Source organism: Canis lupus, chromosome 20 (genome assembly GCF_011100685.1).
Source record: "Canis lupus familiaris isolate Mischka breed German Shepherd chromosome 20, alternate assembly UU_Cfam_GSD_1.0, whole genome shotgun sequence".
In the NCBI taxonomy this organism is placed as follows: Eukaryota; Metazoa; Chordata; class Mammalia; order Carnivora; family Canidae; genus Canis; species Canis lupus.
Window position 1 is genome coordinate 624,046 of NC_049241.1, and position 25,597 is coordinate 649,642.

The 25,597-nt window shown below is 48.3% G+C and overlaps 2 protein-coding genes across 5 annotated transcripts in view; one reads left to right on the forward strand and one right to left on the reverse strand.

Annotated features, from left to right (window-relative positions):
• CFAP100 (cilia and flagella associated protein 100) overlaps positions 1–22,801 on the forward strand; it is a 54,037-nt gene extending 31,236 nt beyond the window's left edge. The window contains exons 12-17 of one of the 4 annotated variants that reach the window (XM_038565439.1): positions 2,883–2,931; positions 3,017–3,168; positions 19,380–19,515; positions 20,300–20,505; positions 21,435–21,604; positions 22,578–22,733. In XM_038565439.1, coding sequence (XP_038421367.1) covers positions 2,883–2,931; positions 3,017–3,168; positions 19,380–19,515; positions 20,300–20,505; positions 21,435–21,591 — 700 coding nt within the window. In that variant the 3' untranslated portion in view covers positions 21,592–21,604; positions 22,578–22,733. Of the gene's footprint in view, positions 1–2,882; positions 2,932–3,016; positions 3,169–19,379; positions 19,516–20,299; positions 20,506–21,434; positions 21,605–22,577 lie in introns of all 4 variants that reach the window. The other 3 variants (XM_038565438.1, XM_038565440.1, XM_038565437.1) reach the window with 3 other exon arrangements.
• A 269-nt stretch (positions 22,802–23,070) lies between these two features.
• The window catches only part of ZXDC (ZXD family zinc finger C), a 44,750-nt gene continuing 42,223 nt past the window's right edge, over positions 23,071–25,597 (reverse strand). The window contains exon 10 of the mRNA XM_038565436.1: positions 23,071–24,682. Within this exon, the coding sequence (XP_038421364.1) occupies positions 24,596–24,682 (87 nt within the window). The 3' untranslated portion in view covers positions 23,071–24,595. The remainder of the gene's footprint in view (positions 24,683–25,597) is intronic.

The window sequence follows — 25,597 nt, forward strand, 5'->3', positions numbered from 1 at the left end:
TTCTGGCGGCGGCGTTTGCAAATCGAGTGTCTTGGTAGAAAATGTGACGTTCAGTGAGACCAACACATCAGGAGATGATGTCATTGAAAAGATGGCCTTCACTCAGTTCCCATGAGGAGGGGGGCATTGGGGAGGCAAGAGGCTGGGTCTGGGGGCACAGGGAGCTGGGGAACAGGGGACAGAAGCCCCCTCTTGCAGTTTCTGCAGGAAAGAATGAGTGAGGCAGAGGACGTGGATTTAGGATTGGCGGGCTTGAAGGATTTCGGGGCTCTGGGACAGACGGGTGTCCTCAGGTATCTGGCAAATAGGGCAGGGGGCTAGTGGTTCTGGCTGTGAGAGCTTGGGATCTGAGCTCTGGACTGGTGGGTCTGCACTTGGAGGGTATGTCCTTTACTTTGTCTGGAATTGGCCAGCCCTGGCAGGGACGGTCTATCCAGTCCAGGGTCAGCTCAGCCCCATGGGTGAAAATGGAATATTCATAACAGAATATGGAAAAGAGAAGACAGGATTAATACTGGGTAGAGTGGTATCTCATTATGGTCTTCATGACATTTTCATGATGACAAATATGATGGCCACTCAGATCCTCCTTTGTAAAGTGTTCAATTTTTGTACATTTAAAAATATATAGATATTTCATTCAGGGTTTCTTTTTTTAAGATTTTATTTATTTATTCATGAGATATACAGAGAGAGAGAGAGAGAGAGAGGCAGAGACACAGGCAGAGGGAGAAGCAGGCTCCATTCAGGGAGCCTGACGTGGGACTCGATCCTGGGTCTCTAGGATCATGCCCTGGGCCGAAGGCGGTGCTAGATCACTGAGCCACCCGGGCTGCCCCAATTTTTGTACATTTTTATTGGACTATTGGTCTTTTTCTTCTGGGTTTCTATTAGTTCTTTATCTATCTGGATGCCACCTCTCCATGTAAGAGTATAGTATGAATAACTTTGCCCAGCCTGTGACTTGTCTTATTACTCTCTCATTGTGATCATTTTGAATCCAATTAGCCAATCTTTGCTTTGATGGTTGGTGCATTTTGTGCCCTCTTTAAGAAATCTTTTCCAATCCCAAAGTCACTGAAATAGTCTCCTGTGCTCTCTTCTGGAAGCTTTCTAGTCTGTCGGCTTAGATAAGGGTCGCAGTACCTGGGCTGCAAGAACAGTTGGTCCAGGCGCTCAGGAGCCTCCCCGCCACCCTCCTTCGCGGGTCTGTATCTTCTGCTCACCCCTTACGTGCACCATCCCCTGTCCTTCCTTCTCTCCAACGGCCTCTCCCGTGGTCTGTCACCCACCTGCTCCTGAGCTCCACGCCTCTGTGAGTGCATCCCCCCCCCCCCTTGATGTTCTCATTCCACCGTGTCCCGAACTGATGCATCTTGGGCTGGGAGGGGACCTGAGTGCTACCAGTTTCCAGGCTCACTTTCATCCTTGTGCATCATGTGGTGCCTTTTGGAGACCAGCCACCCCTGGGGGGCCGGGCACATGCCTTCGGTTAACCTTGATCCCTGCAAGCCTGGCCAGTGGGAACTGTTTCTTCCACTTCAGTGTTGAACAGAGGCTCCAAGAGGGTAGCTATGCATGCTTCCTCTGCCTGGATTGCCCTCAGCCTGGAGCTCCCGCCATCAAAGCCCCATGTTGGGCCCATCCCTTGGAAGAGAGGTCTATGGATCACACTATCCAGGTCTCTCCATCTGTTAGCCATGCAACCAGGGCCACTGAGTACAGTCGAGCAGGTGGCGGGCTGCACAAGGCATTCAGTTGAGAGGACAAGTGGGAGCTAAAGTCCAGCCTGCCCCCCAGACTACGTTCATCCAGAGGGCAGATTCTCAGGTGCCAATTAGGCCAGCAGTACCCTGCTGGTGACCTTGGGTGGGTGGCCAGTTCTCTAAGCTGCATGCTCATTTGCCAAATGGACATCAAGTGTTCAGTATGAGGCACCGGCCTGGTGAGTGCTTTGGTTGTTACTGTGACCCTTCCTCTGGGAAATCCTCCAGGGCTCCCCCTCTGGGCTCCCACAGAGCCCTGCACTTAGCACCTCTCCTGTGTCAGGTCAGGGCTGGAGTCAGGCAGTTCTCAGCCAGGTTCCTGGGGGCAGAGCCCAAATGCCTCTGGCTATGAGCCTGCCCCACCTGCTTCTCAGCTAGCAGAAGCTGCACATCCAGGGCCAGGGCCTGGGCTGAAGGAGGCCAGGAGGGGCGATGGAAGCAGGTTTGGAAGTCAGTGGCAGCCAGGTCCCATCCAGCGGGGGCTTCCAGGACCCCATACTGAGTGCAACCCTGAGGCCAGTGCAGGATGGTCCCCGCCCATGTAGGGTGCTCAGGATCAGTCGAGGTGGTTGCGGTATCAAAGGAGAGCTCTGAGTAGTCTGTCAAGGACAAGTGCCAAGGGCAAACCTAGATAGGGGAGGTGGGCAGGAAAGAAATGGTAGAAATAGAATGACAAATGGAGCCAGCAACTCTAGCAGTGGCAGCTGTGGATGCAAAGGTCCTGTGGTAGGGTCAGCCCCCAGAGAAACCTCAAGAGAGCTGGTAGGGCAGGAGCAGAGCAACTTCGAGGGTAGCAGAGGGAGGTGAGGGCACAGTAGGGGCCCTACAGGCTCCCGGGGAGGCTGAGTTTTATTCTAACTGAAATGCTATCAACTAATCGAATTTTGAAACTGTCCCCTGACTGCTGTACGACAGCTATGGGGAGGAAAGGGGAACTGGTGCCCTTGCCTGCTCAGCTGCTGGGACGGAGAGGAGGAGGGCACAAGGGGCAGGAAGGTACCCTGGTGATGCCAGGAGGCTTCAGCACCGGGGATGGGGTAAGACAACCAGCAGACCTCTGGCTCCCCTGCCTCCCCAGGCAGGGTAGCAGTGCCCTGACCCCACATCTCTCTGCAGGTCAAACTCCATCTCCACAGTGTACGAGGATCCAGACAGTGAAGGGGAGGTCAGTGGCCCCACTCTGGGTGGGGCTGCAGAAGCTCGTCCCCCCGCATTGCCCAGCCGGCCTGCACACATGGCTCTGGTTGCAGGAGCTGGAGCTGTACTTCACAGAGCCCCAGCAGCTCCTGGACGTCTTCATGAATCTAGAGGAGCAGAACCTCTCCCTCATCCAGAACACACAGGAGATGGAGGAGGCCCTGGATGATCTGAGCTTAACCCTGAAAAACACCCAGATCCGCATGTAGGTCTCCTGACAGGGCTGGCTGGGTGCGGGGAGGAGAGGGTTCCATCACTGGCTGTCATCCTGGGACCCCCGTAGCCACTGGGAACTGAGCTATGCAGCCACCCATCCTCCCATCCAAAGTTCTGCCCCTGCTCTAGCTTCAGCTTTCTGGAAAGCTCCACTGGAAGCCTGACTCTGGGGAGAAGGCATGTCATTTTGGGCAGGAGAGCTGGGGAGGAGGTGGGAAGAGGTCAGGTAGGTGGATCCACATGGGGCTAGTCCTCTCCCCACCCCAGAGCAGCCTGCAACCTGGGAGGTATCAAGGGGCTCCCACCCAGGTGCATTCTGCTGGGCCGTGTCAGACTGGGGCAATAGGTGAGGCTCATCAGGAGCAAGGAATCATCCCTTCACACCCAAAGAGTGAACTCCTATTCTGGGGCAAGCCCAGGGCTAGGCTCTCTAAGGACAAGCAAGGCCCTGCCTCGTGCAGCTGATTTTTGTTGGAGGCAGACAGGGGTGACTTGTAGGTACTGACATGTGCCAAAAGAAGAGAGACAGTGATAGGGAAGGCCATAGCGGAGGGCCAGGGCAGGCTTCTAGGGGAAAGCATCATTTGAACCAGGCACTTCCTGAGCAATGGGAAGCCACATATATCTGGTGGAAGAGGGTTCCAGGCAGAGAGAAAGCAAGTGCAAAGATGTAAGGTGGAAGCCATCCCAGGGCTTTGAGGCTCCATAGGGAGTCATATTCTTGAGTCTTGTTGGCCTGTGTCCTGCCATGGAGAATCTCCTGCCCAGAGTCTCTTTTGGGTGATATGAAACCACTAGCTCTCAGGCAAGATTGTGTCTCCTAGAAAGCTGAGAGTAGCAGAGACAGAGAAAGGGAGATGAGCTGGGGAAATGCAGGCAGCCTCCCAGATTCCAGAAACCTGGCCAGAGGACACACACGTACACACTTGCATTAGCAGAATCCTGGAGATGCACTCCAGTCACTGGTCTTTAGCCAGCTGAGCCATCCTTGAGCACCAACACTTTATTTCCAGGAGAGTCATGGCCTGTATGCATTAACTTCCGTGAACTCAACCACCCTATCTCAGCAAGAGATACACATATACTTTTAAAAATATATGCAGCAAGTAACCTGAATAGGTCTGTATTTATTAAGGAAATTGATTCAATAATTAATAACTTTCAAAAGAGAAAGCACCCGACCCAGATGGGGTTAGTAGCAAATTCTACTAAATATTTAAGGAAGAAATTTTACCAATCTCTACAGTGTCTTCCAGAAGATAGAGAGGGAATACTTTCTAACTCATTCTGTAAGACCAACACTAACCTAATTCCAAAACCAGGGAAAGACATTACAAGAAAAGTAAACTACAGGCCAGTATTTCTCATGAACATACATGTAAAAAATCTTCAACAAAATATTAGCAAATTGAATCGAACAATGTATAAAAGAATTGTACACTGTGTTCAGGTGGGATTTTTCCCAGATATGCAAGGCTGTTTCAGTGTTTGAAAACCAATTAAAGCACATCACTATATCAATAGATACAGAAAAAAAGCATTTGATAAAATCTAACACCGATTCATAATAAAAGCTCTCCGTTAACTAGGAATAGAGAACTTCCTGAACTTGGTAAAAGCTATCTACAAAAACCCTACCACTAACATCATGCTTAAAGCTTTCCCACTAGGATCAGGAACAAAGCAAGGATGTCTTCTCTCACCTCTCCTTTTCAGCATCTTACTGGGAGTCCTCACTAAGCCAATAAGACAAGAGAAGGAAATAAACATACAGGTTTCCTCAATATCAAAGTAGAACATTCCTATAAAACCTTTTGTAAACCAAAATGGTATAAAGCAAAGGAGCAAGTAGCATAAATTGATAAGGAAAATTTTCTCAGTGTTCCCAGACTCAAAAAATAACCTCTCTTAGGCTTTTCTGAAACCTTCGGACTCATCTTGCTAACATGCATAAAGAAGAGATAGAGCATTGATGTGCAAAGACACAGTGCAGAGCTCTAGAGCCTTGGTACTGAGATGCTGGGTGTAGTTCTTGGGGCAGGAGCTTGGCAGTGCCAGTCTTGTTGCTGGAGGCAGGTAAGTGAGGCCTCCATAATGGCTTACTGCACAGCAGACACTGAACACTATTTTCACCTTTTGCCTTTTTTCATAAACGTGAAAATCCTCTTCAGTTTTCTTTCAGTTAGTGAAAACATACCAATGTAGATCTTTCATAAAAGGAAAGTGGCCTAATAGGGAATTTAGAAAAGCAGGAATACCTGTATACAGATGGGGAAGAAAGAAATAACTTTTTTGTTGGCAGATGACAAGATCATCTTACAGAAAATCTCAGAGAATCAACAAAAAACTCCTGGATTAGTAAACCATTATAGCAAGGTTACAGAATACAGGGTTACAGTACAAAACTTCATTTCCTATGTGCCAGCAATGAACAAGTGGAATTTGGAATTGAAAACACAATACTATTTTCATTAGAACTCTCAAAAAAGAAATACTTACATATAAAACTAACAATGGGCACCTGGGTGGCTCAGCTGGTTGAGCATCCAAGTCTTGATTTCAGCCGAGGTCATGATCTCAGTGTCATGAGATCAAGCCCCGAGTTGGGCTCCACATTGAGCATGGAGCCTGCTTAAGATTCTCTCTCCCTCTCCTCCTGCCCCTCCCCCCACCTCATGCACACTCTCTCTCCCTCTAAAAAATAAAAAATAAAACTAACAATATATGTACAAGATTTATATGAGGAAAAATATAAAATTCTGATGATGGACCAAAGAGTTAGAGCTAGTTCATGTATATAGGTGAGAAGATTCAATATTGTCAGGATATCAGTTCCTCCCAACTTGATCTATAGATTTAATGCAATCCCAATCAGCATCCCAGAAAGTTATCTTGTGGATACCAACGAACTGATTCTAAAGTTTATACAGAGAGGCAAAAGACCCAGAAGAGCCAACATGTTGTTAAAGAACAACAAAGTTGGAGGATTTACACTATCCAACTTCAAGACTTATGATGAAGCCACAGTAATCAAGTGATGTGTTACTGGCAAATAAATCAGTGGAACAGAATAGAGAGCTCAGGAACAGACTCACACAAATACAGTCAACTGATCTCTGACAGAGGAGCAAAGTCTATGCAATAGAGCAAAGAGAGACTTTTCAACAAATGGTGCTGGGAGAACTGGACATCCACATGCAAAAAATGAATTTAGACACAGACTTTACACCTTTCATAAAAAACTAACTCAAAAGGGATCATAGACCGAAGTACAAAATGCAAAACCATAAAACTCCTGGAAGATAACGTAGGATGCCCTTGGGTCTGGTGAATTTTAGATGCAATCCCAAAGTGACAATCCATGAAGAAAGAATTGGTAAACTAGACTCCATGAACATTAATGATTCTGCTTTATGAAAGGTAAGAGAATGACAAGACAAGTCACAGGCTGGAAGAAAATATTTGTGAAACACGTATCTGATAAAGAACCATTATCCAAAATATACAAAGAACTCTTAAATTTTAACCATAAAGGATGCCTGGGTGGCTCAGCGGTTGAGCATCTGTCTTCAGCTCAGGGTGTGACTCCAGGGTCCTGGGATCAAGTCCCACCTCGGGCTCCCTGCAGGGAGCCTGCTTCTCCTTCTGCCTGTGTCTCTGCCTCTCTTTCTGTGTGTCTGTCATGAATAAATAAATAAAATCTTCAAAAAAAAGTGAACAATCTGACTTAAAAGTGGGCCAAAGACCTGAACAGGGCCAAAGACACATCATCAAATAATATATACAGATGGCAAATAAACATATGAAAAGATGTTCAACATCAGATGTCATTAAGGAATTGCAGCTCAAAACTATACTACTATATACACCTATTAGAATGGCCCAAATCCAAAAGATTGGATTGCCAGGGTTTGGGGGGAGGCAAGGTAAGTAGGTGGAGCGCAGAGGATATTTAGGGCAGTGAAATGACTCTGCATGATACCCCTAATGATGGAAACCTGTCATACAGGTCATACATTTGTCCAAACCTATGGAAGGAACAGCACTAAGTGTGGACCCCCATGGAAACTATGGACTTTGGGTGATAATTATGTGCTGCTGTAGGTTCACTGATTGTAACAAATATATGTTGATGGTGGAGGAGGGAGGTGGGAGGAGTGGATATGGGAATTCTCTGTACCTTCTCGATTTTGCTGTGAACCTAAAACTGCTGTTAAAGATGAAATCTCTATCCAAAAACCTATACAACAGCAAATGAGAAATCTATTCCAACACTGGAAGAAAGAGTGGCTGTATTGGAGACCACACAGACATACACACACACAAAGCCCAGAATTCTTCACAGCAAAGTTATTCATAATAGGGCAAGAACTAGAAACAGCCCACATGCTGGGGGCACCTGGGTGGCTCAGTTGGTTAAGTGTCTGATTCTTGATTTAGGCTCAGGTCATGTTCTCAGGGCTTTGAGGTTGAGCCCACATCAGGCTCTGTGCTCCTTGCAGAGTCTGCCTAAAATTTTCTTTCTCCGCCCCCCCCCGCCCCTCCCTGTGCTCATCTTGTTTGCTCAGTCACTCTCTCTCTCTCTAAAACAAATAAAATCCCTAAAAAACAGCAACAAGGGGATCCCTGGGTGGCTCAGCGGTTTAGCGCCTGCCTTTGGCCCAGGGTGCGATCCTGGAGTCCCGGGATCGAGTCCCACGTCAGGCTCCCAGCATGGAGCCTGCTTCTCCCTCCTCCTGTGTAGGAGTTGAGCTCTCTCTATGTCTATCATAAATAAATAAATAAATCTTTAAAAAAAATAAACAGCAACAAAAAAAGAAAAATCCCATATGTCCACAGCAAGGGAGTGGACAAGCTGTGTGCATTAAACGTCTGTTGCTGCTATAACAAATGACTGCAGAGTGCCTTATTTTTTTTTAAAGATTATTTATTTATTTATTTATTTATTCATAGAGACACACAGAGAGAGAGAGAGAGAGAGAGGCAGAGACACAGGCAGAGGGAGAAGCAGGCACCATGCAGGGAGCCTGACATGGGACTCAATCCAGGGTCTCCAGGATCACACCCTAGGCTGCAGCACCACCGGGGCTGCCCTGCAGAGTGCTGTAGAACAAATTTATTCCCTTATAGGTCTGGAGCCCAGAATTCCAAAATAGGTATCACTGGGCTGAAATCAAGGCATCAGCAGGGGGTCTTTCTGGAGAGATCTTTTTGTTACCTTGTCCAGCTTCCAGAGGCCACCATGGCCCCTCTATTTTCAAACCAGCAATGCCAGCTGAGTCTTTCTCACACCCTGTCACCCTTGACTCTCTTTCTTGCCTCCCTCTTCCATTTATAAGGACCCTTGTGATGACACTGGGCCCACCAGGCAATCCAGGATCATCTCCCCATCTCCAGGTCAGCTGGTTTGCAACCTTAAGTGCAGCTACCACCTTGGTCTCCCTTGCAAAGTAATATACTGTATCCACAGAGTCTTGAGATTAGGGTGTGGACTTGTAAGGAAGCCATTAAACACCATAGAAATCTACTCAGCAATAAAAAAAAAAAAAAGGAGAAAACTATTAACACAGGCAACAATGTGGCTGAACCCCACACACATTATGCTGAGGGAAAGAAGCCAGGCACCAAAGATGACCTACTATGTCATTCATTTGCAGTGCTAGAACCAGCCATATTGGTTATCAGTTGCGTAACAAATCATCCCAAAGCTTGGTGGCTTAATATAACACGTATTTATTATTTCACCCTTTCTGCGGATCAGGGATCTGGGCCCAGCTGGGCTGGCTCCTCTGCAGTGGGACCTTTCATGGATTGCTGTCCAGGTGGCAGGTGGGCTGTGGTCATCCCAAAACTGCACTTGAGGAAGGAGCCACTTCCAAGCTCATTCATGTGGCTGATTTGATTCCTTGCTGGCTGTAAGCCAGAGGCCACCCTCAGTCTCTTGCCACATGAGCTCTGATAATAGCAGCTTGTTCCTTCAAAGCATGCAAGCCAAAAAGCCAAGAGAATGAGTCTGCTAGCAAGACGGAGGTCATGGTCTCATGTACCCTAAGCGCAGAGGTGACACCCCATCCCACATTCCACTGGCTAGAAGCAAGCTGCTGGGCTCAGCCCACATTCCAGTAACACCTTTGAGGAAGCAGGTGTCTCCAGAGGCCACCTTAGAGGTTTGCTCATAAGGGAAAATGAATGGAGACATCAGCCCATTGGGTACCTGTGGCTGTGACAGGAGAGGGAGTTGATACAAAGGGGCATGAGGAAACTTTTGGGGTGATGAAAATGTTCTGTCCTGATAATGCTGGTCCTTACACAGGTGTGTAAATCTGTCAAATCTCATCAAATGTCACACAAAATGGATGTATTTTATTATAGGTAAATTAAATCTCAATATTTCCTGGCAAGTTGAGGACTTTTGAAGGCTGACTTTGTCACTTACTTCTCTACATTGACTGGGTGCATAAGGGTTGTAGGATGAGTCATGTCCTGCCTCCTTGGATGAGAGAACAGCATCATTCATTCTTGGCCAGGGAGGACTGGGGTGAGGTGCGTGAGGTAGCCAGGGCACAACGTTTAGAGAGGTGCACGTGTGACCCCAAGGGTGAGCACTTCCTTGGATTTTGTGTGCTGCGTCCTAGCCTCATTCTCTGCCCACCTTGCTGTGATTTGAGATGCTCACTGCACAGTCCCTCCAGTGAGGGCCAAGGAAGCCCAGCCCAGGAAGATGGATCCCTGGATACAGAAGGGAGCACAAGGACCCCAGAACAGCCCAAGGGAAGCTGCAGAGCCCAAACACCAGCATTGGCTCAATACTTCCAGCAGCCAGAGGTGATGGGAGCCAGAAGAAAGAGCAGAGCTGCTCAAGTGAGATAAAGCCCAACCCAATCCCTCCCAGATTCTGACACATTGGCTAAAAGAACAGAAAAGAGAAATTAAGCCTAAGTCCGTTCCTGGAAACCATCCAAACCTTCCTCCAGGAAAACCCAGCCCAGCCAGTAAGTCGGAAAATGCACAGGAAGGAACACAGACACCCCCTCACCGCAATGAGCCAGAGGTGGAGATGAAGATCAGTCTTGCAGCAGCAGGGGCCCCCAGGGCAAAGCCCACCACATGCCAGCTGCAGAAGGCACATGCCAGTGCTGACCTCTGGCTGAGGTGAGATCTTGTGTGGGCTGAGTCTTGGCAGTCGTGTGATGCACCTGCAACTATGGCTGCCACTCAGACCTGAGTCCCCAAGGCTCAGGGGAAACCAGCCTGCACATCCGCCTCCAGCCCAGGCTCCATCTGGACACACCATCAAAATGGCACAACTCCTCTCAAATCCCTGGTATTAGACTTGCACTGACTTGAAGCACAAAGGACAAGTAAGCAGGAAAATGTCACCGGAAACATGAGAAAATACATTCATTAAGGGAGGAGTGTGAGAAATCCAAGTAAAAGTGGATCCTGAAGAATCAGGACAAACCTCTTAAATTCTCCCAGTAAGCTGCAGCCCTGCTGCCACAGAGCAGACTGGGTGCAGACCACCCATGGGCATCAAGGCCACAAGGAGGACTGGACACAGCCGGCAGTCGAGTAGGCAAGGGAGACAATGTTAAGCTGGGAACAGCTCCCAGAACTCTGAGGGAGAGGACAAGGAGATGAAGCGATAGGATCCCAGGGAGACCGTGGACAGGGGGCACATGGGAGGAATTCCAGGAGGTGGCCACACACGGAGGAGCAAAAGCCAGTGTAGTGATGGATGAACACTTCCCTGTGCTGAAACAAAGGCCAGGCCTGCGGGCAGGGAGCCCGTCCTGTGGGGCTTAAGAGTCAGCCAAAAAAGCCACGATCCCGAGGCAGATGAGGAAAACAAGCAAAAAGACAGGTACCCACAGGGCACCTGGGTGGCTCAGCCAGTTAAGCATCCAGCTCTTGATTTTGGCTCAGGTCATGGTATCAGTGTTGTGAGATCCAGCCCTGACTCTGGGCATGGAGCTTGCTTAAGATTCTCTCTCCCAATCTCTCTCCCCCTCTGCCCCTCCTCACTTAAAAAAAAAAAAAAAAAAAAAAGCCAGGTACCCATAAAGGAACCAGAACTAAGCATGTGTCACCTGTTTCCTCCAGGAACCTAAATGCCAGCTGGGGTCTAGCAGAGCATCACTCTTGTATTTGAGGGTGAAAGGGGTCTCTATTTCATTTTCTTTCCTTTTTTGGTGTGATAAAAGGCACATAACATGAAATTTACCATCTTAACCACTTGTGTTGGTTCAGTGGTACTAAGTACGTTGATGTTGCTGTGCCCCCATCCTCACTGTACAACGCCCCAGCTCTTCCTGTCTCGTAAAACTGAAGCTCTACCCTTGTTAACTAGGAGGTCTCCGTCCTCCTGCCCCTCGGTCCCTGCAAAGCCACTGTGCTTTCTGTCATAAAGGTTTTGACTACTCCAAATACCTCACTGAAGTGGGATCATACAATATTTGACTTTTAGTAGCTGGCTTCTTTCACTCAATGCCTTCAAGGTTCGTTCATGTGTGGTGGCATGTGTCAGAGTTTCCCTCCTTTCTACAGTTAGGTATATTCCATTTATGTCTTGACCACATCTTGTTCATCCATTCGTCCACCATGCACACTTGGGTTGCTTCCACACTGTAGCCCCTGTGAATACTGCTGCTGCAATCATGAGTACACAAATGCTTCTTCAAGACTCTGCTTTCAATTCCTCTGGGTATTATTTCCAAAAGTGTAATTGCTGGAGCACACGGTATTTCTGTTTTTAACTTTAGGATGCTATTGCAAGTGGAGTTGTTTGGATGCTATTGTAAATGGGACTGTTTTCATTTTTCCTTCCAGAGTGCTCATTATTAGTGTATAGAACGATAGCTGATTTTGCTGACTTTGTATCCTGCTACTTCGCTAAATTTATTTAATTCCAACAGCTTTGTGGTAGAGTCTTTAGGGTTTTCTACATAGAAGATTATATCATTTGCAAACAGATGATTTTACTTCTTCTTTCCCAACTTGGATTTCTTTTCTTTCTTTTCCTTACTTAATCACTCTGGTAGAACTTCCAGTACTATGTTGAATAGAAGTGGTGAATGCAAGCATCCTTACCATCCGATCTTAGAGGAAAATCTTTCTGTCTTTGGCCACTGAGTATGATGTTGCTGTGGGCTTTTCGTATATGGCTTTTATAATATGGAGGTAGTTTCCTCCCATCCCTATTTTGCTATTTTGTGTTTGTCAAATCCCTTTTCTGTATCAATTGAGATGATCACATGGTATTTCTCCTTTATTCGGTTAATGTGGTGTATTACCTTGATTGATAATACATCCTTGCATTCCAGAATAAGTCCCACTTGCTTCTAATCCTTCTAATATAAGTACAGTATAATCATTCTAATATTTGGCTGAATTCTGTGTGTTCACAGGTCTGTCACCTGTTTCCTCCAGAATCCTAAATGCCAGCCAGGATCTAGCAGAGCATGTGTTGACTTTTTTGCATGAATGTTCATCAGAGACGTTGGTCTGTAGTTTTTTTTTTTTTTTATTGTAAGTGTCTTTTGACTGGCTTTGGTATCATGGTTATGCTCTTCTCATAGAATGAATTAGGAGGTGTTCCCTCCTCTTTAATTTTTTTGGAAAAGTTTAAAAAGGATTGGTATTAGATTTTTGATTACTGATTCAATCTCCTTACTAGGTATAGATAGGACTATTCAGATTTTCTATTTCTACTTGGTGGCTTTTGTGTTTCTAGGAATTTGTCAATTGTCCAGTTTGGAGGCACACAGTTGTTGAAAGTACTCTCTCCTAATCCTTCTCATTTCTGTAGGATCAGTAGTGATGTTCCCACTTTCATTCTTATTTTAGTAACTTCAGTCTTCCTTTCCTTAGTCTATCAAGCTAAGGGTTTGTCAATTATATCGATCTTACTGAAAAACTGATTCTCTATTCTCTACTTTGTTTTTCTCCTCCAATTTTTGTAAAAATCCCTTCCTTTCATTAGCTAGTTTCAGGTTGAATTTCTTCTTTTTCTAGAAGTTCCTTAAGTTGTAAAGTCAGGTTGTTGGTTTGAGATCTTTCTCTTTCTTTATAGTCGTAAATTCTCCCCTAGCACTGTAAGTTTTGCTATGTGCCCTGTAAGTATTGCTCTGTTGTATTCTTCATCTATGTTTTTTTTAAAGATTTTATTTATTTATTCATGAGAAACACAGAAAGAGAGGCAGAGACACAGGCAGAGGGAGAAGCAGGCTCCATGCAGGGAGCCTGATGTGGGACTTGATCCTGGGTCTCCAGGATCACACCCTAGGCCGAAGGCAGGTGCTAAACTGCTGAGCTACCCAGGGATCCCTGTTTGTTGGTTTCTTTCTAATTTCCCTTATGATTTCTTCTTTGGTCCATTGGTTGCTGAAAAATATGTTCTTTAGTTTCTACAACTTTGTGAAATCTTCCAGTTTTGCTTTTGTTAACAATTCCTAACTTTGTCCAGTTGTTGGCAGAGAAGATACTTTGTATAATGCCTATCTTTTTAAAATCTATTGAAACTTAGTTCGAGGCCCTAATGTTTGGGACATCCTAAAAATGCCCCATCCACACTTGAGAGTGTATACCTCTGTTGTCGGGTAGAGTTTTCTGTGTATGCCTGTTACATCCAGATGGTGTATTTGATGCTTCAGTCCTGTTTCCTTATCTCATCTGCTTGTTCTTCTACTATTGCAAGGGGGATATTGAGGCCTCTGTCATTGTAGAATTAATTCTCTCTTCCATCTGTCAGTTTTTGCTTCGTATATTTTGGTATTCTGTTATTAGGTACATAAATGCTTATAATTATTATACTTTCTTATTGTATTGGATATTAATATATAATGTTCTTCTTTGTCTCCTGTAAATTTTTCTGTCTAATCCTAATATTGCTACCCTTGCTCTCTCTTCTGGTTTGCTATTTGCATGAATATCTTTCCCCATCCTTTCACTCTTGACCTGTTTGTGTCTTTGGATCTCAAGTGAGTCTCTTGTAGACAGCATACAGTTGAATCATGTGTTATCCATTCTGCCAGTCTCAGTCTTTTGATTGGAGAGTTTAGCCCTTCATAAAAAAAGAGAGAGAGAGAGAGAGAGTGAGAGAGAGAGCGCACTTAGCCCATTTATAGTAAAGTAATTAATAATATGGTGGGACTTCTGTCATTGTAATTTTGTTTACTATATGCCTTATAGTTTTTGTTCCTCATGCCCTGCAATACTGTTTTCTTTGTGGTTAGTTGATTGTAGTGAAATGTTTGAATTCCTTTCTCTTTTCCTTTTGTGGATATTCTATAGCTATTTTCTTTGTGGTTACCACACTCAAATTTGAATCTATACCACCTTAACTTCAATAACATACAAAAACTCTGCTCCCTTACAGTTCCATCTTCATCCTTTTGTTGCTGATGTCACAAGCTCGTATTTCCATACATTGTGTGCTCTAAAACATTAAAAATTCTTTTAAGTGTATTAGTCTCTTAAATCATGTAGAAAACAGAGAGTACAGTTACAAAACCTACAGAGTTACACTTTTACTAGCTTTTAAAATTGCCCACATTATACCTTTATTGAGATTTTTAATGTCATATGGCTTTACTGTCTGATTTCCTTTCACTTCACTGCAGGACTCCCCTGAGTATTTCTCGGAGGGCAGGTCTAGTGGCAATGAACTCCTTTACATTTGTTCATTGGGGAGAGTCTTAGCTTCTCCCTTTTATTTTTTTTTTAAGATTTTATTTATTTACTCATGAGAGACACACAGAGAGAGGCAGGCAGAGACACAGGCAGAGGGAGAAGCAGGCTCCATGCACGGAGCCTGACGTGGGACTTGATCCGGGGTCTCCAGGATCATGCCCTGGGCTGAAGGCAGACGCCCAACCACTAAGCCACCCAGGCGTCCCAGTCCCTCACATTTAAAGGACAGTTATGCCAGATATAGAATGCTTAGTTAAGTTTTTTCTCTGAGCACTTTGACTATGTCAGTCCACTATCTTCTGACCTCCAAAGTTTCTTTTAAAAAAATTTTAAGACCTTATTTATTTATTTATTTATTTATTTATTTATTTATTTATTTATTTATTTATGAGAGAGACAGACAGACAGACAGAGGGAAGTAGAGACACAGGCAGAGGGAGAAGCAGGCTCCACACAGGGAGCCTGACATGGGACTCAATCCCAGGTCTCCAGGATTGCGCCCTGGGCTGAAGGCAGTGCTAAATCTCTGAGCCACCAGGGCTGCCCCTGACCTCCAAAGTTTCTAAGGAAAAATCTGCTGATGATCTTCTTGAAGATCTTCTGTATACAATGATTTGCTCCTCTCTTGCAACTTTCAAACTTCTCAGCTTTGGCTTTTCATTATCCTGTGATAGTTTGATTATAATAATGTCTCAGTGTGGGGCTCTTTGGTTTCCTCTTACTTGGGAGTTTCTTGAGCTTCTTGGATGTTTATATTCATGTCTTTCATCAAATTTTCGAATTTTCATCCATTAGTCTTCAAATCTTTCTGCCCCCTTTTCTCTTCTTCTGGGACTCCCATGATACATGTATTTGTGCTCTTGATGATGTCCCACTAATTCCTTACGGTCTGTTTGCTTCCTTTTTTCAACGTTTTTCTTCCTGTTTCTCAGCCTTGATAGTTTCCAGTGTCCTATCTTCAAGATCACTGATTCTGTCTTCTCCCTACTCAGATAAGCCTTTGAATCCTAGAGAATTTTTCATTTTCCTACTCCATGTGTATTGTTTCCCTTTGAAACCTGTGGGCTGTCTCTGTCTTGAGAACCATCCTGTGGTATACACTTAGGTCTTTTCTGAGACTTTCCCTGGGCATGCATGGTCACTTTCTAATTTTTCCCATATATGCTGTTGATTTGTATGTCTTTGGTCTTTAAAGTCTGGCTCTCCAAAGGGAAAAAAGCCAAAATGAAGGGAGGAAAAAGGACACTAGCCTTTTAAATCCCCTGGAAGTCAAGTGGGGCTAGGGGTGGCTTGAAACAATGAAGGGAAATGAAACAACAGCTGCCGGCCTATTTGTCTGTACCTCTGTGGTCGAAAGCACCAATCAGGGATCAGAGCAGAGATCCCCAACATTTGGACAAGGTCCTTTTTTGCCCACCCTAGCTCCAGTAGGCTGTGTCCTAGCTGCTCCAGAAAACCTGAACAGCTTGCCTGCCACATGGCTGGGAGTAGTGGCTAGGTAAGTGTTACTATGCTTAGGGCTGAAATGGCTCTAACCACCATTACTGTCCAAGACTTCCCATGAAGTTACAAGCTTTCAATAGGCTCTAGAGTTCCAAAATGGCTATATCAGATTCTGCAAGTACAATCATTGTCTAGTGGGGAGACAGATTCATGGTGCTCCTACTCTGCTTTCTCCATTTCAAATTTGTTTGTTTGTTTTTGGGTTTTTTTGTTTGTTTGTTTTGTTTTGCTTTTTGTTTTTGTTTTTGTTTTTGGTTTTTTTTTTTGCTGCTATTTCTGCAGGAATGTGGTAACTCTTTTCTTTGCTTGGTCTTTATTCATATTTGGTGGTGTCTGCTTTTTTTGTTTTTCTTTTTTTAATACAAGTATACTAAGCTTTCTGACTATATATTCTTAGGTATTTATGAAGAGATCATCTTTCTTGTTAGCTTTCAAAAACTTGTTATAACTTCTGTAATTCATCCCAACAGCTCTAAGAAAATTTCATACATACAAATGTACAAAAGTAGAGAGAATAGTATCATGAATCCCCAGGATCCCATCACCAGCTTCAGTAGTGATCAACTCAAAGCCCATCTCCCTTTACCTAGACCCACCAACTTCTTCATCTCCCATAGTATTTCTTAGCAAATTCCAGGCATGTATCATTTCATCTGTAAATATTCCAGTAGATACCTCTAAAAAGATATGGACTCTATTATATAATCACAATACCATCATCACATTAAAAAAAACAGTAATCCTTAATATTAAATATCTATAATCCATAAATGGAGTTTCTAGACTTAGTCTGAATTAGAATCCAAATATATCATGCTCTGCAATTAGTTGCGTTGTTAAATTCCTTTCAATCTATAGGTTTCCTCTCTATCTTGTCCTCCTGCAGTCTGGCTGTTGAAGAAGCCAGGTCACTTCTCCAGTAATGAAGTGCTCCTTAGACTCCGTGTGCACTGGAATCCCTCCTAGAATCTGCATTTCTGACAAACATGCAGGTGATATGCATGGTAGTCTGAGGATCAATGCTGAGCAGTATGTCCCTTAGGTCTTTGCATTCCTGTAAATTGGTGAGATCTAGTTGAGGAGAAAAGATTGTGACCCAACAATTTTTATATCTAAAGAGAACTAGTAGGGAAAAGGTATCTTTTTATCCCAGTTACCCTGATAAGAAATAGAACGATGATGAAAACCCCTCCACCACCACTACCACATCCATATAGCAAAGGAGGGCAAAAGCAAAGTAGCACCGCGCCAGCTGTAGGATCACTTACCAGTTAAGGCACTGAAAGTGAAGGATTTAAAAAAAAAAAAAAAAAAAAAGGTTAAAACTGAATGCATCATGTATCCTTGGGGAGGACTACCACTCCTACAAGGGGCACTTTGGTTGGAGGAAAGTTGGTCCTGACACCCAGGACATGCTCTCTGCTGTTGTCCCAGGTGCATGAGGACCTGCATGAGCCCCCCAGCACCTGGGTGGGTGGGCTGTGTGTGTGCTGCTTGTGGGCTCTCTGGCCATCCACCTCTGGGCATGAGCCCAGGAGAGCTGGCCAGACCAGTTCACAAGTTTCTGGTCTCAGCCCTCAACCCCACAGCCAGGGGAGTGTGGCCTGGAGAGTTCCTGTGGTGGGGGTGCCCTGCACCCCTGTGCTGATGCACGTGATAGGCCATGGGACCCACAGTGGGCAAAGGAGCAGCTTAGGGTTGGGAAAATGGCAGTGGGTTCTATCAACAAATGGGGGAAGAGCCACAGAATCACCATGGGGGTGGCAGGGTCCCTCTGGGCCTCCCAGGCACTACTGGTGGACTGGCCAGATGCAGCTGCCCACACTGGGTGGTCCCACATCAGCCCTATGAGCAGAGATTCCTGCTTGGGAGACCCCAACATACATGGTCAGTGTCTGCCATGATTGTGGCAGATTTTTATTTAGTATTATTCTTTAAGTTTATTATTTCACTTAAAAATTGATTGTTGGAATTTTATTTCTAAATATATGCCCAATGGTACTGGGTGGCTCGGTTGTTTAAGCATCTGCCTTCGGTTCAGGTCATGATCCCAGGGTCCTGGGATAGAGTCCTGCATCAGGCTTTCTGCTTAGTGGGGAGTCTGCTTCTTCCTCTCCCTTTGCCCCTCTCCATACTCATGCTCTCTGTCCCTCAAATAAAGTCTTAAAAAATTATATATATATATATACACACACACACACACACACACACACACACGAGAACTGAAAACATGTCCTCACAGAAATCTGTCTATGAATGTTCATAGTAGAACATTCACAAGAGTCAAAAGGTAGGACCATTCAAATGTCCGTTTCGACAAAATGTGGTCCATCCACACAGGGGACTGTCACACAGTCCTAAAAAAGAATGGTTCTGACACATGTCATAGCATGGATGGACCCTGAACACATTCAGCTGAATGAAGGAGCCAGACACAAAGGCCACACTACTCATGGGGACTGGGTTCCTCTGGGTGAGGAAAATATTCTAAAATGAGATGATGGCAATGTTTGTGCAATTGTATAAATATCCTGACCACTATTGAATTGTACATTTTTAAAAAGAATTTATTTTAGAAGAGTGCATGAGCAGGGGGAGGGGAGAGGCAGAGGGAGAGAATCTACAAGCAGACCCCTTGCTGCGTGTGGAGCCCAACATGGGGCTCAATCTCACAACCCTGAGATCATGACCTGAGCTGAAATCAAGAGTCCAGTGCTTAACAGACTGAGCCTCCCAGGCCCCCCTGAATTGTACATTTTAAGAGAATTTTATAGGTATGTGAATTAGACCTTAATAAAGCTGTTACTTACTTTTTTGTAGTGTTGATTGTTAAAGATCTTAAACTTTAGCTCCGTATGTCAGCAGCATCTCTGGCCCTGGGCACGCAGACGCCTGGTGGTCACGACCCCTCAAGCCCTCAGGACAGGGGCAGGGTAGTCAGGCTCAGACAGGTGAAGTGCCCAAAGCTGCGCTGAGTGGGCAGGGCCCTGCCGTTCCCCCATCCAGGGACAGGGAGGTCAGCCAGTTGAAGCACTGGGTCACCACGCTGATGATGTCCATCAACAAGGAGGAGGAGATGGCCGCCGAGCTGGAGCTCAAAGCCCGCGTCTTCCACTTCGGCGAGTACAAGGGTGCACAGGAGGTAGGCCCCCGGTCAGCAGCCAGCAGGCAGTGGGTGTGGAGGGTGTGCGGGTGACCACAGCCCAGGGCCCCATCCATTCAGGAGCACCTCTGGGGCAGTCCCGCCTCGCCACCTTCCAGGCTCTTAGACCTGGCCTTACACACTGGCTGGAAGAGGTCCTTGGTCCCCCAACCAGAGCCACTCTTGTGTATTTATGCCCCTGGGCTGTTCAGCTGACCAGCACATCTCCCTCCATTCCTGCCTTCTTTCATTCAACACAAGTGTCCAGAAGGTGACCCTGTCAGGAAGAAGGAGGCATGTCCCCAAGCCTGAAAGAGAATGCTGAGGGTTCAGAGGGCCAGGAATGTTCCAGGGAGTGGCACATCCCTCCTGACAATGCACCCGGGCTGGCACCATTGGCACAGTCCCAGCTTCCTAATTCACATTACTGTTGACTTTACCTACCTTGTGCCAGAACCAGGCACACAGGATGTCACAGCCAGCAGGCCGGGGCCTCCCACCTTCTGCCAGACAGACTCACTCCTGGTGGAGGGAGGCCGAGGAACAGGGGCAAGCCTCAGCGGCGGCTGGAACCCTGCTGCATCCAGCTGACAGTGGGGGACAAGGGCCGCTCTGGCCAGGAAAACTCCAAGCAACCAAGTTGTTTCTCCCACATTTCCTGAGTGTGCTGGGCAGGGCTCAGGCAACGCCGCCATGTCACGGCGAGGGCCCTGGGTGCAGCAGGCTGCAGAGTGGGGAGGACAGGGGTGCATGCAGCCCCTCTGCAGGCCCCCCTGCCTTGCAGGACAAGCTGCTGGAGAGTCTGAACCGCAAAGTGCTAGACGTGTACCACCACTGCATCGGTACCCAGCAGGAGTCCAACCTGGGCACCGTGCAGATGCTGACCATCATCGAGCAGCACCTGGATGAGCTCCTCGAAAACCTGGAGCGTGTACCGCAGATCAAGATTGAGCAGGCTGAGAAGGCCAAGGAGAAGGAGCGGCGCATGAGGTGAGAGCCCAGGCCCCGCCCCACCTGGTGTGGTCTACAGGGGTGCCTCTCATGGCAGAGAGGGCCCTGAGCAGGGAGATGCCCTCTACACCCCTGCTCCTGCTCCAGGCTGGCACTGAGGACAGAGGCCAGGTACAGACCTGTCTTCAAAGAGCTCCCAAACCAGGGGAGACAGCACCCTGGTGCTCCAGGCTGAGGCAAGGCCAGGGGGTCCTCCAGAGAGGGCACCAAACTTAGCCCCAGTTAGGGAAGCTCCTGTTCTGAAGTGGGAGATGATGGGGATCCAGGGAGCCCAGGAGCCAAAGTGAGGGTGTGGACAGCATGGCCTCACCCCAAGGCCAAGGGACAGCAATGGCCATTTTCCCTGCTGGATTGGAGAGGGACAGATTGGCATCGCCAGAGCCCAGGGGAGCAAAGCTGCAGATGCAAGCCAAAGCTGAGAAAGCCCAGTTTAGTGGCAGTGTCAGGCGGACACAGGCAGCATGGGGCCATCCTCCAAGGGAGGCCCAGGGAGTTCCTCACAGACCCACCAGCTCCTCTGACTGGGGGTGCGGGGGGGGGGGGGTGTGCCCGTGAGGGGGTGCCCTCAACCACGCTCACCCACTCCTGCAGGGCCCTAACACATCTGCAAAAGGCCACTCGTCTCTCCCACAAGCACAGGGGCTCTTCCTCGGTGTCCCTCGTCCTGTACCCTGGTGGGAGCAGGCACTGGGCAAAGGTCTGATGACCAGATGCACACACAGGCTGACCAGTGACCAGGGGAGGGGACCAGGGAACGTGGGCCTCCAGGGCATATGAGCTGATGCTCCGGAGCCAGGAACCCGAAGAAACAGGAGCAGAAGCCAACCTGGCCTGGCAGGGAAAGGGGGGAAGTGGGGGCACTTTTCTCCAGAGGCAGGGCCATGGCCTGACTGCGGGCTGCACACAAGGAGCCAGGAAGGGGTCTGGGAGCCTCCCCAGGTGCCTCCAGTCCTCAATCCGTCTCGTGCTGTCATGGACACCCAGACTCCGGGAAGAGAAGGTCATGATGCAGAAGCAGCTGCAGGAGGAGCGGCTGCAGCGGGCCCAGGCCCGGGCCCAGGCTGAGATCAAGAGGAAGGTGGGCAGGGTGGCCCCAGGGAGTCGCTGCTGGGGAAGGGCCCTGCGACCAGGCACAGTGGGGCTAGGAGGGGCCGGGGGCCTGCGGCCAAGCCTGGCTCACCCCCTCTGCAGGCGCTACTGCTGAGGTGCTGGGGGCAAGGCAGGGCCCCCAGAGTAAGGCCAGGCTAGAGTGGGGTCTCTGGCTCCCCGGCCCCCACCAGCCCCTGTCCCATAGGGCTGCCCTCCACATCTCGGGCCCTGCCTCCCCTGCACGTCCTCCAGTGGGGCTACCTGCCCTATCCTGGTCAGCCACTGTACTGGCTGGTGCCCTCACGGCCCTACCCTGGTGCAGCCCTCGGCTCAGGAGCTGGCAGGAACAGCTCAGCCCCTCAGGGGCCCACCATACCACCAACGCTTGGGCCAGACCCCGCCCCTCCAGCTCATCACCCATACCCAGGGGGTCCCCAACCTGACTGCCCTGCCAGGAACTTCCTTTTGGCCCTGGAAGCAGGAGGCGCACTCCCCAGTGCAGGCCCAAGCCTGGATACAGCCCCCGGCCCCCAGCAGACACGAGGCCGAGGGGCTGCTCTCTGCATACAGCAGCACCCCACATGCCATCACGTGGGGACAACACACACTGTGGGGTCTCCCTGCAAGTCCCCCAAAGGAAGCGGGTTCCCTCTGTTTAGCCGGATACTTCCCCGTGTGCTTCCTGGTGTGCCCCTGCAACACTCACCCATCTCGGGGCCGGCAGCCCAGGAACAGGCTCTGGGGGTACTCAGGCCTGAGTAGTTTGAGGGCAGCTCCAGCCCTGAGCCTGCGGGCAGACTGCAGACGCCGGGACATCCCAGGCCCCACCGCCTGGGCCCACCAGCCTCCAGGCACGCTCAGGACACCAGCACCTGACGCCTCAGGGCCTAGGTGGCGCCTGCTGGGGGTTGTGGGGCCTGGGGCCGTGGGGTACCTGCTCACGGAGTCGGCTTGCCCTGCAGAGAGGCAGGAGACTGGTGTGTCGCTCCCGGCCCCCTGCTCTCAAAGCAAAGGAGGAGCCCGAGCACGTGCTGATGGACCAGAACAAGGAGGAACAGCTGCTGTTCTTCACCTAGCCACCAGCTGGCCCGCAGCAGCTGTCCCCGCGTCCACATGCCCCCCACCTGGCCTCCCTCGGTACGCTTCCTCATGTGTGTGAAATAAACTCCCCATCGTGGTAGTCTGATGCCCTGTTTAAGGAGGCAGGTTGGTTCCAACACCCGCACCCAGCCCTCTGATCCCTGGAGCCCAAGCCCCAGCTTGGGAGGAGGAGCTCAGCCTGGCCCGCACGTCTGAGACACACGGGCCAAGCCCACGCTGAGGTCTGATGTGCAAAGACCAGAAAAGGAGGCAGTAAGCTGGGTGGACGAGAGGGTTACACTATCGACAGAAGACAAAACACCATGTCAACACTACACACACACTCCAGTGAAGTAAGCCAAGCGACACCACTAGTACGTGACTATACAAAAACTTTTATTCGTTTGTACTAGAAGTTGGGCCCTTGGCCACCAAGGAACCCAGAGCCCAGAAAACTGCCAGTCAGCACCAATCACTCCATAGGGGGAGATGTCCCGGGGGAAGGTCTAGTGACACACTCCGAAGCGAGTGTTCCCATGGCCTGGCCCCACTCCCACCAGGACAATGGTGGCCACCAGCCCCCAAGGCCACCCTGGCAGGCAGGCTGGCTCTCAAGCAGGGAGAGGGCTGCTGGGTGACTGGGAGGCTGAGGGGCCAAGCGGACACAAAACCTTAGTCTGTGACATGGCACAGGGCTCTGCGGGTAAAGACTGTTTATAAATGGGGCCCGAGTTCCTGTGGGTAGAAAAGCACCCAAACAGACAGCACCTCAGAGCAGGATACAGGGAGGACTCACACCTGAGTGCTGGGGTCATTGTCAAAGGCTGACAACTCCAGACACGAAGAAACACAAAACAGGCAGAGTCTGGACAATTCCACGTCCAAGAACCAAACAGCTTCTCAAAAGACATGTGCCTTGATAGGCACAAGGTGGAAAACAGCACTTCTGAGTGACCCGCGGCCAGTCCTGCTAGCAAACAAATAAATATGTGCAAGGTTATCAGATCATCTCCTTTGCAAGACAGATTGTACTCTGGAAACAACGGGGATGCAGTCTATGCACACATGCACCATGACAAGCACACAGGCCACTGTCACCATCCTACATGTCAGCAGTAATCAGGCCACGACTTTAGAAACTGGACAAATTACTAAACATGAACACCCAAAAACAGAATTTAGAAGAATTTAGTGTTAACGCTACCATCCATCCCCGAATTATAAGGTCTAAGTCTGGTCTGTGAGGAGGCCTTGCTAACAGGGCCTCAGTGCACCCCACGTCACCCCACACGCCAGCTGTCCGCGGGCTCTGCCGACATGGGGATTCCAAGGTGGCTTCATGGTGACAACATGCCCGCTTCTGCCCTAGAGGGAGACAGAATCAGCCCAACTGCAAACACCACCCAGGGGGCTGGGAAACAGCTCTCAGAAAGGGAAAACTGTTTCCAGATCTCCCTCAGGCCAAACACTAAAACACAAGAAGCTGAAAGATCCCACTGGCTTTTACTACAAATACCTGGTACTTGACTAGGGACTCTGTACTCTACCCCAATCCTGCGTAAGTCTGTTTTTCTAACGCAGCAGGTGCTCCATGGTGCAGATGGAATGGGACAGGAGATATCCCTGCATGGCCGAGTATGGGAAAGCCATGTGCTCTGCCCTGAAGGCAGTCCCTTGCCTCAGCGAAGCACTTTGCTCGTATAAGGCAATTTCAACAAATACAGCCCCCAAATGGTTCCTGATAAAACATAAGAAAAACATTTTTGAGAAATGTGCCCATAGGTTTCCAAGGAGCTCGGCTAGCCTTCTGAGCAGGAACCCTATGGGGACTGCACGACCACGTAATGGAGTCTCATGGGACATAGACCAGAGGTGTCACCCCCGGGGCAGAGGGCTGCCGTCACTGCAGGTCTCGCAGATTGATGGTGCTCCCTGCACACTGCACATCCTCGGGCCTGGCAGCCCCTCCAGCTGCAGGAAGCACCTCCTGAAAAACCAAGCAGAGTAGTGAGGGGCAGAGTAGGGGCTGGGGCGGCGCACAGCCACCTGCAGAAGGTGGCCCGGCAACCCCACACAACCAGCAGCATAACCTGCAAAGCCAGCCAGTAAGGCACCCCTTACTTTATCAAAAAGAACTTGCTTTCCCCTCATTTTAGCACATATTTCTTGAAGAAAGAAATTTTAGTGTAAACAGGCACTAAAGAAGACAAAGTGAACTTAATACTACTATGTTGCAGGTGTTCTGGGCAACGTGACTGTCCCAGGTTACTTTATGAGCCTTTATGGCACCTCTCCCAGCTCCTAGCTGCCCGTGGGCAGCAATAGCGGCTGCACCACCACCCACCTACCCACCCCCTCCTCCTGCTACAACTCTCCCACTGCATTAGATCCAAGGCAAGGGTAAATATCTTTCGGCCAATTATTAGTACACTACCAGATTTAAGAATGATCTCATGAGTGGGAATACCACACAGAATGGAGTCAACACATGTGAGGTCTTCTGAATACACATTCCCCAACTGCATTTGAAGGGACCACACTCCAGCGGTCTGGGAGCCCCACCAGCCCCCTCTGTGTACCAGCACTTCACTCAATATCTGTTTTAGACGTTAAAGAAAATGCTGAATAACTGCTGGGGATTTACCCCAAAGATACAGATGCAGTGAAACGCCAGGACACCTGCACCCCGATGTTTCTAGCAGCAATGTCCACAATAGCCAAACTGTGGAAGGAGCCTCGGTGTTCATCAAAAGATGATGGATAAAGAAGATGTGGTTTATGTATACAATGGAATATTCCTCAGCCATTAGAAATGACAAATACCATTTGCTTCAACGTGGATGGAACTGGAGGATATTATGCTGAGTAAAATAAATCAATCGGAGAAGGACAAACATTATAT